General features: G+C 37.7%; 1 protein-coding gene across 5 annotated transcripts in view; it reads left to right on the forward strand.

Moving 5' to 3' along the window:
• Positions 1 to 16,674, forward strand: part of Nup98 (nucleoporin 98 and 96 precursor) — a 105,497-nt gene that overhangs the window by 70,206 nt on the left and 18,617 nt on the right. For all 5 annotated transcript variants that reach the window (XM_010603167.3, XM_010603171.3, XM_010603168.3 and 2 more), the window contains 8 exons: positions 447 to 585; positions 2,182 to 2,359; positions 3,211 to 3,375; positions 10,310 to 10,492; positions 11,180 to 11,333; positions 13,338 to 13,764; positions 15,138 to 15,367; positions 16,314 to 16,577. In XM_010603167.3, coding sequence (XP_010601469.1) covers positions 447 to 585; positions 2,182 to 2,359; positions 3,211 to 3,375; positions 10,310 to 10,492; positions 11,180 to 11,333; positions 13,338 to 13,764; positions 15,138 to 15,367; positions 16,314 to 16,577 — 1,740 coding nt within the window. The remainder of the gene's footprint in view (positions 1 to 446; positions 586 to 2,181; positions 2,360 to 3,210; positions 3,376 to 10,309; positions 10,493 to 11,179; positions 11,334 to 13,337; positions 13,765 to 15,137; positions 15,368 to 16,313; positions 16,578 to 16,674) is intronic.

Genomic DNA, 16,674 nt, shown 5'->3' on the forward strand with positions numbered 1-16,674 from the left:
CCACATTACAGATATCTGGGAAGAGATTTGGATAGCAGAACTGTTATAAAGCACAGATGTTATATCAGATAAGAGTGTAGTTAATGTCAGCTTCCGTGTCTTGCATGTACTGTAATGGAGAAAGACTCCAAGAACTGTTGGATGATTTAAAAAGTTGACTGTTTAAAGCTGCCTGCTGCTTCTGATTGTTTAACCAGTATAGGTATAAAATAGGTCTTTGCTTCCTCATACAGGATGTTTTTTTGTTTTTTGGTTTTTTTTGTTTGTTTTTTGAGACAGGGTCTCACTATGTAGTTGAGAATGACCTGGAACTCACTATGCAGCCCAGGCTGGTCTCGAATTCACATTGATCTTCCTGCCTCTTCCTTTCAAGTGCAGGGAATATAAGTGTGCGCCACCACACCTGGCTTCAGGATGAGTTTTTAACAATGTGCTCTACCTTGTAGGTTATGGCTCAATCTATTTTGAAGGAGATGTGAATTTGACAAATCTCAATTTGGATGATATCGTACATATCCGAAGGAAGGAAGTTATTGTCTACTTAGATGATGACCAAAAGCCACCTGTGGGTGAAGGGCTAAATAGGTAAGAATTTATTTACATACAGAAATAATCAGCTCAATCACAGGTTGTTTTGTGTTTCTTTTTTCTATAAACATGAAAGGGGTCTGGGAATATACCTTGGGGGTAGAATGTTTGCCCAGCATGCATAACGCCTTGGCTTTGATCCCCAGCACCGTTTAAAAAACAAAAAGAAGCAAAACATGAACACAGTGCTATATGTACTCACTAAAGTATAATTATTGTTTTTTCTACTTTTATTTAAACTATATAACTGATAATGAAATGCTACAGTATATCTTTAGGACTTTTCCCTAATATTAACAGGTCCAGTTGCTATTTCAAAAAGTTTTCAGTACTTTTTTTTTGTTTCTGCTATGGCTATACTTAACTCTATTTTAATGGGAAAACTTAGCTTCTGTTATATTTTCCAGGCAGGTGAAAGGGCCATAGTTAAGATCATTTATCTTTGTAACTGAGCAGTGCTGAATCATGAAGAAACAGAAAATTTGAATAAACCTATAACAAGTAAAGAGATCGAGTCAGTAACCAAAAACCTCCAAGAAAGAAAAAGCCCAGGGGCCGGGAATTTAACTCAGTGGTTCCATCACCTGCCTAGCAAGCGCAAAGACCCGAGTTCGATCCCTGGTACCAAAAAAAAAGCCCAGGACCAGATAGCTTCACTGATAATTTTCCCAAACATAATAAAGAAGTAGTACTGGGCCAGAGATGTAGCTCAGTGGCATCCCACTTACTTGGCAAGCTCAAAGTCCTGAGTTCAACCCCCGGTACCAAAAAAAAAAAAGAGAGAGAGAGAGAGAAATACCATGAGTATGAGTTCTTCTCTAGTTCTTTCAAAAAAAAAAAAAAAAAAAAAAGAAGAGAAGGGAACTCTTTCAAATTCATTCTATGAGGTGATTTTTATTTATTTTTTTTTTGGTACCAGGGATCGAACTCCGGTCCTTGCGCTTGCAAGGTAGGTGGCAGAACCACTGAGCTAAATCCCCAGCCCCTGAGGTGATTCTTAATATTAGGTGACGATAGGGCCAGGGATTTAGCTCAGTGGCACCTTGCCTGCCTTGCAACTGCAAGGTCCTGAGTTTGATTCCCGGTACCAAAAAACAAAACCAAAAAAATTACATGATTGTAAAGCCACTAAAAACACTACAAGAAAGCTAGGTGTAGTGGTGCATGCCTTTAATCCCAGCACTCTGGGAGGCTGAGGCAGGAGGAGCACAAATTCAACCTAGCCCAGGCACCGTGGCATCTTATCAAGACCCTGTCTTAAAAAATTAAAAAAGGGCTAGGGATTTGGCTTACTGCAAGACCTACTGTAAGACTTAGGGTCTGACCACAAGACTTATTTATAGCTTAGGTGTTATTAAAATTAGTTGGGAAAAAAATGATATACCATGGTAGTTTGAAATAAAAGTCTGTCTCTAGAACCATATAGTGAATTAGTTGTAAGGGTAGCTCCTTGTGCACGACTACAGGGGGAAGCAAGAGCAAGTTTATGAAATGTCTGCATAATAATTCCAAGGTAACATAGTTACATTTGTTATTTATGTACATAAATTTTCAGTCTTGAATATGAGCATATATTTTGGTTATACTTTACAGGAGGGCTGAAGTTACATTGGATGGAGTTTGGCCAACAGACAAAACATCTCGTTGTTTAATAAAGAGCCCAGATCGACTTGCTGATATCAACTATGAAGGCAGATTAGAAGCAGTTTCAAGGAAACAGGGAGCTCAGTTCAAAGAATACCGGCCTGAAACTGGTTCCTGGGTATTTAAGGTATAGTCACTTTACCTTGTTCTGAATTTTATAAACTATTAGATTTTTAAAATGTTTGTATCGACAAAAAAAGTTTTTGTTAGAAGAGATCCTGTCTTAAATTCTCTTTAGTTTTGCAAATTTGGAAATAGATGTAGAGCTATATTGCAATTTACTCTAAGTTAACATATCTCACTAAAATTCAGCAATAAAAAGCTATTATAAATGATAGGCATATGACCCACGTCCTCTACTCCATTTGGTGAGCTTCAGACACATTTCTGGGGTGTGTTATGTCACCATTAGCGACTTCAGTAATTCATCGGTTGGATTGTCTCTTGGGGGCCTGGGATTTAGCTCAGTAGTGCTGCACCTGCTCGCAAGTGCATGGTCCTGAGTTTGATCCCTGGTACCACAAAAAAAAAAAAAAGAAAGAAAGAAAGAAAGAAAGAAGAAAGAAAAGAAAAGAAAAGTCTCTTGGTAACTCAGACCTTCCTGAATAATTCTCATTTTACTTTTAAATATTTTGGGGTTAGAGAAATTGATAGTTTTACCCTCTCCTAGGCTGATTTAATAATTTAACTAGTTGAAGAGCCTCTGTGTAAGTAGGTAGCAATTACCAGTATGCAGTATATGTAATGATTCTTGAGCTTGTTTTCCTGTATTGTTTGTATTTAATAATGACATTGTAATGTATATTCATTTAATATACCAAACATCATCTAAATCTTAGAAAAGAACATTTCAGTTTCTTAAAATATTTTGATATTTCCTTTTTTAAGGTAATGCTGCACATTGCAAGGGCAGATATTGTAGAAACTTTTGAATAGAGCACTGTTAAAATTTATTTTGGGGGTTCTTTTCTTCCTCAGGTCTCCCACTTTTCTAAATATGGCCTTCAGGATTCTGATGAAGACGAGGAGGAACGTCCATCCAAAGCCAGTACGAAGAAATTGAAGACTGCCCCTCTGTCTCCTGCAGGCCAGGCTGCCCCTTTACAGATGGCTCTTAATGGCAAACCTGCACTTCCACCTCAGGTAGAGAAAGGACAGTGAATTTGAATGGAATCCGTGATACAGAAGTTGAAAGCAAGTCATTCAGCTGTTACAAAGCTGTTTTATGACCCTGGAACATTGAAGAGTGCAAACATATTGCCATTCACATTGAGACGAGTACCAGGGAGGGCACAAAGTGGTACAGGCATCTGTTTTTTATAAGAGAGTTAAAGAATTCTCTTGCTGCTTGGATCATTCCTCTACAGATTGTCATTCTCAAACACCTCCCTCGTTTGGATTTGTAATTGTTTACTCAATGATCAATTTAAGATAGTGTTTTGCTTATGTAGGTTGATGCAAAGTAAACCCTACTTTTATCCACTAACTGATGTGCAGTTTAATCTTGTTCTTTACCTCCATGGTTTTTTAGCTTTCTGCAAGGGTTTTTAAACTCCATTTTTCTCAAGTTGTTTGCTTATATTTCAGGTAACTTCTTGATATTTGTATTTTAACAATCTTTATGAAAATAGGTAATTTTAGAGTGCAAATAAATTATTTAGCTTGGAGAGAACCGGAGCTGCATTGTCTATTGCAATTATTTGTATCTTACTCTTTTTCAGTGTTGTTAAGCCAATATAAGCCTTTTGTCTTTATAGGAGAAGGTTTGTAATTTAAATATCAGATAGTTTCTTTGATTGCCAATTCACAAAGAGTTTTGCTTTAATCTGAATGTTGTTTATATTCAATCTTCAGTTAAAATTTTTTTCATACTACTACACTCCCTGAAAGAAGAGTTATTGACATTGGACTTCTTTGTAACGCATCTTCTACCTCTCAGCTGCTAAAAGCTGGACCTTTGGAATTTTCCTTGCTACAATTTTATGGCTGCTGAAATGTGCAATTTTTATTATAACTTATTAAATAATTCCTTGGGAGGCATTTTCTGGAGAATATTGTGTGTGTATGTTCATATTTGCGCGAACAGGGTTAAGGGAAAGAAAGAAGTGGGGAAATTAGAATTAAATTTTACATTTATAATCTTTGTAGTACTTAGAATATCCTAAGAAATCTTAAAAGCTGTAAATGAACTTGATTTTTCAGTTATACATGTTCATTTTGTTTGAATCATATGTGCCTTATAATCCCTTTACTGAATGTTCTTTGATCTTACTATATATATATATATATATATATATATATGTATGTATGTATATATGTATATTTTTTAGAGAAACAGCCTTATTTTGTGCCAACATCAGTATGTGTAGCCCCCTAAAAATAAGAGCTGGAAAAGGAAAAGCTTCATCTGTGGACATACAGGACAAATTTATGTAATGTTGACAATCTCTAGTGTCTGGGCTCTTTAATTGCCAGAATACAGTTCTAGAAAATAGCTATGTGCTCCATTTATGATAACAGTAAGCAAAAGCTCTTTTGAAAAGGCTTTCATGGTGCTGCCGCCTGCCTTTGCCAGTGAAAGGTCCCAAGTTCGATCCCCGGTACCAAAGCAGGAGAGGAGAGCTTTCAGAAAATTTCAGAAGAGGGTTCCAGTTGAATTGGCAATGTTTCAAATTATGCAAAAAGAATATAGTGAATTTAAGTGTCTTTTTCAAGTAACTGCTTTGGTTGAGGAAATAGACAGATCTTTGACCTTTTGGATTAGGAAAGCAAAAACAAGAGAAATAGAAGCATTTGGATATCTAAGGTTTAGATTTTTACTTGCATTACTTAACAGGCTTGGTGTATATGTGTTAGAGCAGTTATGTGGGACTCTAGAAAACTCCTTACTCTTACCCAGTGACACAGGTGAGACCGATGGGAAAGGACAGTGGTTAGTTATTAGTCCCCAGAATCCTACTTTTGACTTGGCATGGGAAAATACCATAGTCATCTAAATGAACTAGAAACAGTCTTCTCGTCCCTGCATCAAGATGAGTGTCTTTATACTGTTGCCTGGCCCTTCAAAGAATGAATTTCCATGATACTGTATCCCTTAGGTTTGCCATAGTGGTTTTTTGTTGTTGTTTGTTTGGTTTTTGTTTTATTTCCTCCTGTACATATCCTCAAGCTAACAGAAAAAGAGAAAAGAAGAAGCTAGCTTTTTAGGAAAATTTGCAATTTTTGTTAAGGATCACATTTATTCTATTGCCTTTTATATAGTACCATCCATCCCATATCTCAGGTTGGTTTGTAAGCTGCTTTCTTCTTCTTTCTTCTTTCTTCTTCCTTCTTCCTTCTTCCTCTTTCTTCTTCTGGTTCTGCTTCTTCAGAAATGTTTTGTTCTGTAGTTAGAATATGATTTTCAAACCCCTAGTCTGAGATCCAGTTCCTATCTGCATCGTCTGGTGAGCTTGACATTAATTCCTTAAATCTAGCTGGTACTCGTACATACTCATTTTTTAATGCTTCCTCTCAGGCATTTGAGCTATGCACCAGATTCTGAAACTGTTGAAAGACCCGAGACCTTTGGCACTCAAATAGAATGTAGTACTTTGTTGTTGTTGTTGTTTTTCAGTATTATAGTTTGAACCCACTCTGCCACTGAGTTGTATCCCAGGTCTTAGAATGGAGTACTTTTTAGTCCACCTTCATGACTGAAGTATAATTTGTGTTCAGTACCTTCAAGGCAGGCTAATTAGCTTGCTCAGAAACATAACATCCAGTCAGTAGATTCATTCAGGTAATTTTTTTTTTCAGCACTGGGTATTGAACCCAGGGCCTTTCAAGTCAAAAACATTTTTAAAGGAAAAAAATGATTAGGATTTAGAAGAAAAATTTTCATGTTGCTTTGTGTATAATGTGATTTGACATAAAAGGGCAGCTATCTTGAGTCAATGAATTAATACATATTTTAAATGTATTTTTTTAACACTGGGAATGGCAGTGTGCCCTTGTAATCCCAGCAGACAGGAGGCTGAGACAGGTGGATTACTGTGCATTCAAGACCAGCCTGAACTACATAGTGAGACTCTAAAAATATAAATAAGTAAATTTTATATTTTATGTAATTTATATCTATTATATATAGATAGGTAGATACACTTTTTAGCCTCAAGCTTGTTTCAGATACTACTGGATAGATTTTCTTAATGTATTAACCTGAATTTTTTGTTTTTTGAGACAGGGTCTCACTATGTAGTTGAGACTGACCTGGAACTCACTATGTAGACCAGGCTGGTCTTGAACTCACAGCAATCCTCCTCCTGCCTCAGCCTCCCGAGTGCTGGGATTACAGGCATGCGCCACCAAGCCTGGTTAGCAGTAGTTTTATTAGATGAAACTAACTTGTTAAGAGGACTGTATGAATTATATAAACATCTGACCTTGGACTAGTTAGTCATTTGCTCTTTGTTGAATAAATGTCTTTGTTTTGTTGTTGTCATTGTTTTTTGTTTATGGTGGTGGTTTTTGTTTTTGTTTTTTGTACCAGGGATTGAACTCAGGACCTTGGGGTTGCAAGGCAGGCAGCAGAACCACTGACCTAAATCCCTGGCCGTAGGTGTCTTGATACACATTTCACTTTACTAACTGAATTAAAAGATACTGTATCTTTATGGTATTGGTATTGAATAAGGAAAGTCCTTTTGAGTGAGAGAATAAAGATTTCTGTTGTGAAACCTTGCCCTCTACAATTATTATGTATATAATTAGTATTTACAGTGCTGGTATTTAGAAATAAGATCTTATTAAGAGATTCCATTGTAGAAAAGGGAGAGTTGGGCCAGGGATTTAGCTCATTGGTTCCACCGCCTGCCTCATAAGCACAAGGTCCCAAGTTCAATCCCCAGTACCAAGAAAAAATAAGAAAAGAACTTTCTTTTTAATAGATTTTGCAGAGGCCATTTTTTTGTTTGTTTGATTTTTGTACCAGGGATCGAACTCAGGACCTAGCGCCTGCCAGCAGTGACACTGAGCTACATGGTCATTTTGTTTTTTTGAGTCAGGGTCTCATTATGTAGTCCAGGTTGTCCTTAAAACCTCCAGCCTCGGCCTCCCAAAAGTTGGTATTGCAAGTGTGCCACCACACCCACTTTACCAGGGGCTGTGTTTTCTGCTCCTCTGTTTCTTCGGAGCCATTTTTATTTTTTCAATCCAATTTCTTCTCAGAACTGACCTTGAAGAAACATATCTAAGGTTTTTTGGGGGGAGAACACTACACATATCTTTTGGGGGTTATTGCAGTTACTTAGATACACTTTGTCAAAATCCATACAAATAAGGGCATTCCAAGAGCTTACCAAGTCCTTATAGTAATTCCCATCTCCATTTACAAAGTGATGTTGTGCTTCAACTATACTTGAATTTTGTGTGAGGATGGAACAAGTAAAACCTTGATTGTTAGCACTGTTCATAAAGATCTGTTGGGTCCCTTAGGTCTCTAATCTAGCTACTTGATGAAGTTTTCCCACTTTGCCTAAAGGCACTGTAGGTGAACATATATTCGCTGTTGGTATTACACTTGGGTTGAATAGTTTAGTAGTTGGAACCATCATCCTTCCCCACCTTACTCTTTTTGGCTGTCAGTGTTTCAGTTGTGATAGATACTTCAGTAAGAAAGCACGTTTTCAGTGAATGTTGAACTTTCCTGAATGGATGTGCTTTCTGTTAAATGCAGAAAACATAGCCCCTGTGGTCAAGCTTTGACAGTCTAGTGGTCCAAATATATTTGTAAGAAACTGGAATAAGATACCGGTACCACAAAAAATAAATAAAAATTTAAAAAAATTATAATAAGTCTTAATACATAGTAAAAGCACATGCTTAGTATGCACAAGGCCCTGGGTTCTATCCCCAACAAGAAAAAAATGTTGGATTAAGAATGAACAAATGAAGGAATACAGAGTGAAGTTTTCCATGATTCTTATAATTAAAATGGGATTCTTAAAATCCCAGGATATTTTGTTCTCTCCCTGGAATGCTTAGAATGGAACTCATGGCCTTGCACATGCTAGGTAAGCACACTGTCACTGAGCTGTACCCAGAGGCCCATCCCTAGGCTTTTAAAGCATGAAAGTAGTAGACTTCCCAGTAGGTTGGAAAAAAGTATCATATTTTCCGTGTGGGTGTGTTGAGTGTGTATTTGTATTGTACAAGGGATGGAACCTAGGGTTTTGCTCACCTGAGCTACACTATATCCCTAGCCTTCCTCTTTGTGTGTGTGTGGGGGGGTGTTTTACTGGAGACTGAAGACTGGAGTGTGTGGCCACTGAGCTAGAACCCCAGCCCTTTTTATTTTCATAGTGTCTCCCTAGAGTTGTCCAGGCTGACCTCACACTTGTGTTTCTCCTGCTTTAGCTGTGATCCCAGGCATGTAGACAGGCTCTGCTCATTTTTGCCTTTGGATCATTATTTTTTGGAGCAGTCCTTGGGTATTGTTCAAATCTTACATGGCATGTGTCTAACGCCTCTTTTTCTATAGTTTCTATAGTTGTCCATGAGAATAATTCTTTTAGTAAGGATACTTGTTGAATGTAAGGTAATAGTAGTACCCAATTGTATATAAAATAGAAAAAGTTAACAAATGGTGAGAGCATGAAAATATTTTAAAATGGCAAGTTGCATAATAGTGTGTATTTGAGGTTTGGCCTGAAATGGGTTGCCCATTAAAAAAAAAAAAAAAAATCAGTCAGAAATTGTGGAATGAGGGCTGGGGATTTAGCTCAGCAGTTCGGTGGCCTGCCTCGCAAGCGCAAGGACCCGAGTTTGATCCCCAGTACCAAAAAAAAAAAACAAAGAAAGAAAGAAATTGTGGAATGATAACCTATGAGTTGTAACTAAAAGAACTAGTAGAATTTGCTGGCTTAAAAATGTTTCATACATTGCCTCAACCATTTGTTAACATTTTACTAGGTGAGTTTAGAACCTACGAAATGAATTTATCCTGAACCAGTTAACTTTACAGTGTGTTTCAGCTTTATGAGCATTTACCTTTTTACCATAAACTGTTTGTCATACTTATAGCTTTAAAACTGCATAATAAATGTAATTATAACTCTTGATTCTTTTAAATATAAAGGGATTGTTCCCAATTAGGATTGTTGCTATTATTACTTTCTTCTTTTGGGAAATTAGAGTAGACATTCCTTCTGTCTTACATGATACTGCACTGATTGAGCCTAGCTGAGTCAACCAAAAGACATTATTTCTAGACCCAAAGTTGTATTAACTAGAAATTTGTTTCTGAGTATTTTATTTAAGAAAGCACTAGAAACTTTGTGGGGGGTTAGCTTGGTTTGGTTTCTTTTCTGCTCTTTTTGATGTGTGGTACTGGCTAAGTGGCCCAGCCCATCCTGGAACTTGCTCTCTTCTTGCCTCAGCTTCCCAAGGAGTTGGGATCATAGACTGCATCACTGCCCAACTATATGTACCCTTTGTTTTCTTACCAATTGCTTCTGGCTGCAAGGCATTGGGCAGGCAAGGGGATTCTGTGTAAGTCAGAAAGTTCTCTTTGCTAGCTAAATCAGGTAAGGCAATTTGTTTCTGAAGACCGCAATTTATTTTGGTATGGATGCTGACTTTGGTCACAGACCCCATACCATAATATTACAAAAGGATGATTCCATGAATTCTCATTTGAATCTCAAGTACTTACAGGTTTTTGGAGGCAATTACTGTTAAATCCTCTTTTCAAATCTGCTGACTCACCTCATAGAATAGGAAGAATTTTTAAAGAGAAAAAAAATTTTTTTTTTTGGCTTTTTGGCTTTTTGGCTTTTTGATACAAGACCTCATTATTAATTCAGGCGGGCCTTGAACTCACTATGTAGTCCAGGCTGGCCTCAAATGCATAGCTTCCTCCTGCCTCAGGCTCCCAAGTGCTGGGATTACAGGCGTGATCCACCACACCCAGCAGAATCTAATACTGGTGTACCATATTCTGAATAAACTAAATCTGATCTAGAAATTCTTTTATTTGGCATAATTTAATACTGCTTCCTCAATCTTTTTTTTTTTTTTTTTTTTTTTCTGTCTACAGAGCCAGAGCCCAGAGGTGGAGCAGTTAGGGAGGGTTGTGGAACTGGACAGTGACATGGTAGATATCTCCCAAGAGCCCGTTTTGGATTCCATGTTAGAAGAGAGCGTGCCTGAGGATCAGGAACCTGTGTCTGCCTCAACACACATTGCATCTTCACTGGGAATTAATCCACATGTCTTACAGGTGAAGTTTTAACCCACCCTTTCTACAGAAAACCAAACTAATATTTTATCTCTCTTGTATAACATCAAGCCTCTTCCTTGATTATTCACTTAAAACCACTGAGTATTCAATGTAACGGAAAAATATATACGTGGCTGGTGTTTCGGCCTTGTTTTCCCATTCAGGAGGGACACTTATATTGAGAAAAAGTTAGGACCTTGGGACTTAAGTATATTAGAATTAGAAGACCACATTCTAATCCAAGTTTCATAATAACTACAGACAAATCATTTCACTATCGAACATTGATTTTTCTCTGTAAAATACTATGTTGACTTATGGGCTGGTCTTGAGGGTCTGTAAGTGCTCCACAAACTTTTAAAAACCTAGTACATACAGGTTTTTTTAAGCTCTGTGCTTCCCTCACCCCATGACTTTTTTATGAGTTTAGTCTTTGACTAATGTATGACTTAAAAAGTATTCAACAGACATGAGCAGCTGTTGTGTGCAGGCTGTGGTGAGAATTCTATAGATACAAAGAGAAGAATTACATGACTTCTCCCCTCCAGTCACATACAGTGTAATAGTTGCACAAATGTGATGGACACAGCCTTTAAGAAAAGCGAGTTTTTTGGTTGTAATAAACTGAACTTTTCTAGCATTTTATTTATGGGGAACACATTCATTCTATAGATATTGCCTTTTTAGATTATGAAAGCATCATTGCTTGCTGACGAAGAAGATGTAGATATGATGGATCAACACTTCAGCCATCTTCCTTCCAGAGGAGATACTTCTCAAGAAATCTGTTCTCCAAGGCTCCCCATTTCAGCAGTCCACTCATCGAAATCCCGTTCACTAGGTACCACATAAAATGTGTCATTTTACAAGAAAGCTGTACTGTCACTATGCCGTGCTTTTTGGTCTCCTCTATGTTGAGAGGACTTCTCTACAAATATCCTCTACCAGGCAGAAATTGTATTCATTAAGTGTCTTTTAGATGTGGCCAGGTTTGAAGAACCAAAATTACCTTTGTTGGTACAAAAGTGTAAGTTATATGAATAAAGCATTTATGATTTGATTAGTGGCATGTGTTTGGCTGCTTATGAATATATATTAGTAAATTCTGAGTTCCTAATGTTTTTGTAATATGTCATTTGGAGTATTCAGCAAGTCATCCTCTGCTGTACTCTTTTTGTGAAATCCTAACTATTTTATTGCTTTCTAGAGATAAATGTTTTTTGGGCCGGGGATTTAGCTCAATGCTTCAGCTGCCTTCCTTGCAAGCACAAGGACTCGAATTCAATCCCTGGTACAAAAAAAAAGTGTTTTTTGTAGTTAAAAACTCATCGGATTTCTACTTTTCCCTAAGCCTTCTAAAATTCCTAGGTGAGGGTATTACATACCTGATTTTAAAGCTTTTCTTTTTCTAGAGGGATTGGAAATAGACTGTTGATGTCAGTGAAGAACTTAAGCAGTAACTACCAGAAAGATATTTAGGTTGCCTTAAAAACTAAGTTCAATTTTTTATGTGCCCTTATTATAAACTTTTAGAAAAGTACTCTGACTGATGAGGCATTGTGCTTTTTGTCTTGTGTTTTATTTTTTTGAAACAGGGTCTTACTCTGTAGTTCATGCTAGCCTTGAACTTTCTGTGGAGCCCAGGCTGGCCTCGAACTCACAGTGATCCTCGTGCATTAGCCTCCTGAGTGCTAGGATTATACCATGCCCAGTGAAGCATCAATTTAAAAAAAAAATTCTTTCGGGTAGTGGGTTTAATTCAGTGGCACCACCCCTGCCTCACAAGCGCAAGGTTATAAATTCGATCCCCAGTACCAAAAAGGGAAAAAAATGTTTTTTCCCAGTTCAGACTGTGAATCTGAGGCCTGGTACATGCTAGGCAAATGTTCTACCACTGAGCTACATTCCCAGTTAAATACTGTTAATAACTTTTTCCATAATGGATACTACATGAAAATCTTTAATAACTCAGTTCCACGATTTAAAACAAGAAATACATAAAATTGAAGCCAGGTATGATGGCACGTACTTGTCATCCCTGCACTCTGGGAGGCTGAAACAGGAGGATCACAAGTTTGAGCCCAGCTTGGGCAATGTTAGCAATTTAGCAATACCTTGTCTTAAAATTTTTTAAAAAGTTGTTTTTTTTTTGAAGGGCTGTGATATAGTTTAGTGTAGAAGCCCTAGGTCCACACTCCCCAGTACTAAAAAAACAGACAGAACACCCATATATATTTATATAAAATTGAAAAGGGACGATAGTAATAAGAACTCTTCTTTAGAAAGGCACATGTACAGTCATAAATACCTCAGTCTCATGAACCATTAGAGACCATTAGAGAGTAAGAACTTGAGTGTTTCTTGTAAGAATGAAGGAAGGTTTAATGCGGGATCCCACCAAGGGTATGACATTGATGCCAGACATCCCTGAGTCATCTCCCCTTCTTGCCATTTAGTAGTTTTGGATTTGAACAAGACACTTACCTGAGGTGAATTTTTCCACTTATGAAATGGAGGTGATGGTAATGCTTACTGTTTAAAGTTCCTGAAAGGGAAATGATGTGCACAAATGTGGTATAGAGTCTGCTGCAGAAAAGTGCTAATTTTTCAAAGGTAGTAGTAGTAGTGTTTGTTAATATTACTGTTATTCACATAATCATCATTAAAGTTCTTACATTGATTTCCTGGTTGACAGAATAATTTCTGCATTGACATTGCTTGTCTCTGGTCATCCATATCTGATTTAATTAGTTTGATTAAATACTGAATGATTCTGCCTTACTGAGTTTTGATGTTGTTCAAGAAACTAAACTGTGTTGTAAAAAAGTCTTTCCCCCCGTTTCAGTTGGTGGGTTACTACAATCAAAATTTACAAGCGGAGCTTTTCTTTCACCAAGTGCCTCTGTGCAAGAATGTCGAACTCCCAGAGCATCATCAATGAATATACCACCCACATCCCCTTGGTCTATCCCTCCACCCCTAGCCACTGTGTTTACAGTGCCGAGCCCAGCCCCTGAGGTTCAGTTGAAAACAGTGGGCACACGCAGGCATCCAGGCTTGGTCCCTCTTGAAAAGTCTGTCACATATGGCAAGGGAAATCTCTTGATGGATATGGCCCTATTCATGGGACGCTCATTTAGAGTTGGTTGGGGACCTAACTGGACTCTTGCTAATAGTGGAGAACGGCTGAATGACTCTCATGAACTAGAAAATCACCAGATTGCTGATTTTATGGAATATGGATTCCTACCCAACCGAGTAGCTGTTAAATCGTGAGTTACATTTCTTGATAATTTTTGAGAAAAGCAATGGAGTAGGTTAAAAAAAAAAACCCAAACTTTTATTATCAGGAAATCCAAGGTCAGAACCCTGCTTTATGATTTTTCTGTATTTATTCCTAACACATTTTTAGATAGGAGGGTTTTTTGTTGTTTGTTTTGGTTTTATTTGTACTATTGAGAATCAAAGCCAAGGTGGTCTACCACTGAGCTATCCCCCCCCACCCCCAGCCCTTTTTATTATTTTGAAGAGGTCTGAGTTTTCCAGGTCAGCCTCAGCCTCCTGAGTAGTTGGGATTATACTTGTGTGCCATCATACCCTGCAAGTCTCCTTTTAGTATCTTTAATTTTAGTTTCATTACTTTTGATAACTATGTGTTTATGAAACAGGCATCTTACAGTATCTTTTGGCCTTTTAGATTTTATAGTATCCAAACGCAGGCTGAAACCAGTTCAGGGACCCATGGTTGTTATAAGCTGCTCTAATAATAAGAGTTCTGGATCAGATTATTTGTTTATTCATTATATAGCAGGCAAATTCAGTATAGTTTGATATTAGGAAATAAAATTTCTTTTAACTCAAGAATGGATTTATTGGATGTGTGTGAACATTTTGATGATTTTACAGAAATACTGATTCTTGCAGAGGTAATGTTTAATCTCTGCATGTGTGTGTGTGTGCGCGTGTGCGTGTGTGTGTGTGTGTGTGTGTATTCGTTACTGGAAATTGAACTTGGGACCTTTTCACTGAGCTACATCCCCAGCCCTTTTTATTTTGAGACAGGGTCTTGCTAAGTTGCTGGGCTGAGCTCAGACTTGTGATCTTCCTGCCTCTGTATTTTTTTATAATGAAATAATTAAAATTTTATTTTATTGGGCTGGGGATGTAGCTCAGTGGTTCTGCCGCCTGCCTCACAAGCTCAAGGTCCCGAGTTCAATCCTTGGTACCAAAAAAAAAAAAAACAAACAAACAAACAAAAAAAAACTGAAAGTGCAAGGTCCTAAATTCAATCTCCAGTATCCCCCAAAAAATTTTTTAAATTTTACTAGTACATGTCTGTAGTACATGAAATTTACATTCACCTTGCGAATAGGTACATGTACATAACATACCTTGATTTTCTTTTTATTCCCCCCTCCACTCCCCACCCACATAATAACATATTAATTATAAAATAGGGCTCTCTGTGACATTTCCATATATGAGTACATCATATATTGATCATAAAATTTCTTTAAAATAACATTCTGTTATTTCTTTAAAATTGCATTCTGTTTGTAATAAATAAAGTTTTGATTATAGGGAAATCTTACCTTCTGTCTTACTTTCTTTTTCTACCTTGTTTCTTATTTGTTGTTCCTTGTAGCCTAACTGAATCCCCATTCAAAGTTCACCTGGAAAAACTCAGTCTGAGACAAAGGAAACTGGATGAAGATCTGCAATTATTTCAGACACCTTTAGAGCTGAAATTAAAACATAGCACTGTCAATGTTGATGAACTGTGCCCTTTCATCACTCCCAATGTGGGAGTCTCTGTCATTCATGACTATGTACGCTGGGTTAAGGAAGTATCCGGAGATGTACTGGAAGCACAGAGTGAGTACACACTGTGCTTCTGACTTTTAATATTGCAGGCATAGGGAAAGGATAGTAGTGTGTTTCTAGAATAGATTTCCTTACACACATCTTTAAATGCATGACTGAGCCTTATATTTGGCTGTAATTGATTTAAGCAGAATCTCATGTAAGAAAAGTTAACATTTACAGTTCTGTGATTATTGTTTTTTTGTTTGTTTGGTTGGTTTTTTTTTGGGGGGGGGTCTTAATGTATTTCAGGTTGGCCTTGAACTCATTATGCAGCCCAGGCTTCCCTTCACCTTCTACTGAACATCCTGCCTCAGCCTTCCAAATGCAGGGATTACAGGCATATGTCACCATGTCCAGTTTATTGTTTACAGTTATTATGCTTTGTAAAATGTAAATCCAAGTCACTTAAGTCTCTATAGATCATTTTTTTTTCCAGCGGTAAAGTGAAGTTATTATATAGTGATGTTGTGTGGATTAAAGTTGGTTTGCTTTTAAAATGCTTTGAAAAGGGTCCTTTAGACTCAGTAAGTTTTAGGTTTAACAAGATAGAATAATCTCTTACAAGTTTTTAGAATACTTTACATCACCTAAAGCATTGGATCAAATTAGAGGATCTTTGGCTGGGCGTGGTGGCACATGCCTGTAATCCCAGCACTTGGGAGGCTGAGGCAGGAGGATTGCTGTGAGTTCAAGACCAGCCTGAGCAACATAGTGAGTTCCAGGTCAGTCTCACTACATAGTGAGACCCTGTCTCAAAAAACAAAACAAAAAAAAAAAATTAGAGGATCTTTATCATCTGAGATAACTAAGATGGAGTTTGGGAGTAATAAATTAGAGTGGATATTTGCAATATGTATTAGTTTATAGTTTTTTTTGGCACTACAATTAGAGTGATTCCCTCTCTGGAATTGTAAAATTCTGTGTCACGGCATTGGATTTTTTGTCCTTTCCTTAGTTGTGAAGCCCTGGAGCCTGACGTGGACATTATGTGAAGCCCTGTGGGGCCACCTGAAAGATCTTGACAGCCAGCCGGGTGAGCCAAGTGCATACACCCAGATCCTGGAGCGGAGGAGAGCTTTCTCCCACTGGCTGTCCAATAGTGCTACAGCTCTAATTGAAGAGGAAGTCTCAGCCCGAAAAGACAGCCCTATAGAGGCTGTCTTCAGCTACCTCACAGGCAATAGGATCAGTGCAGCCTGCTCACTGGCACAGCAGTCAGGTAGGCATTATAGTCCTTCTCTGTGCCCTTGCCTACTTCCTACTCACTGACCACTACCCTGCTCCTCAGTTGTGAATTTGCCTTGTCTCCCAGCCTG

This window comes from Fukomys damarensis, unplaced genomic scaffold, assembly GCF_012274545.1.
Source record: "Fukomys damarensis isolate Sample0158 unplaced genomic scaffold, DMR_v1.0_HiC HiC_scaffold_16, whole genome shotgun sequence".
NCBI lineage: Eukaryota > Metazoa > Chordata > Mammalia > Rodentia > Bathyergidae > Fukomys > Fukomys damarensis.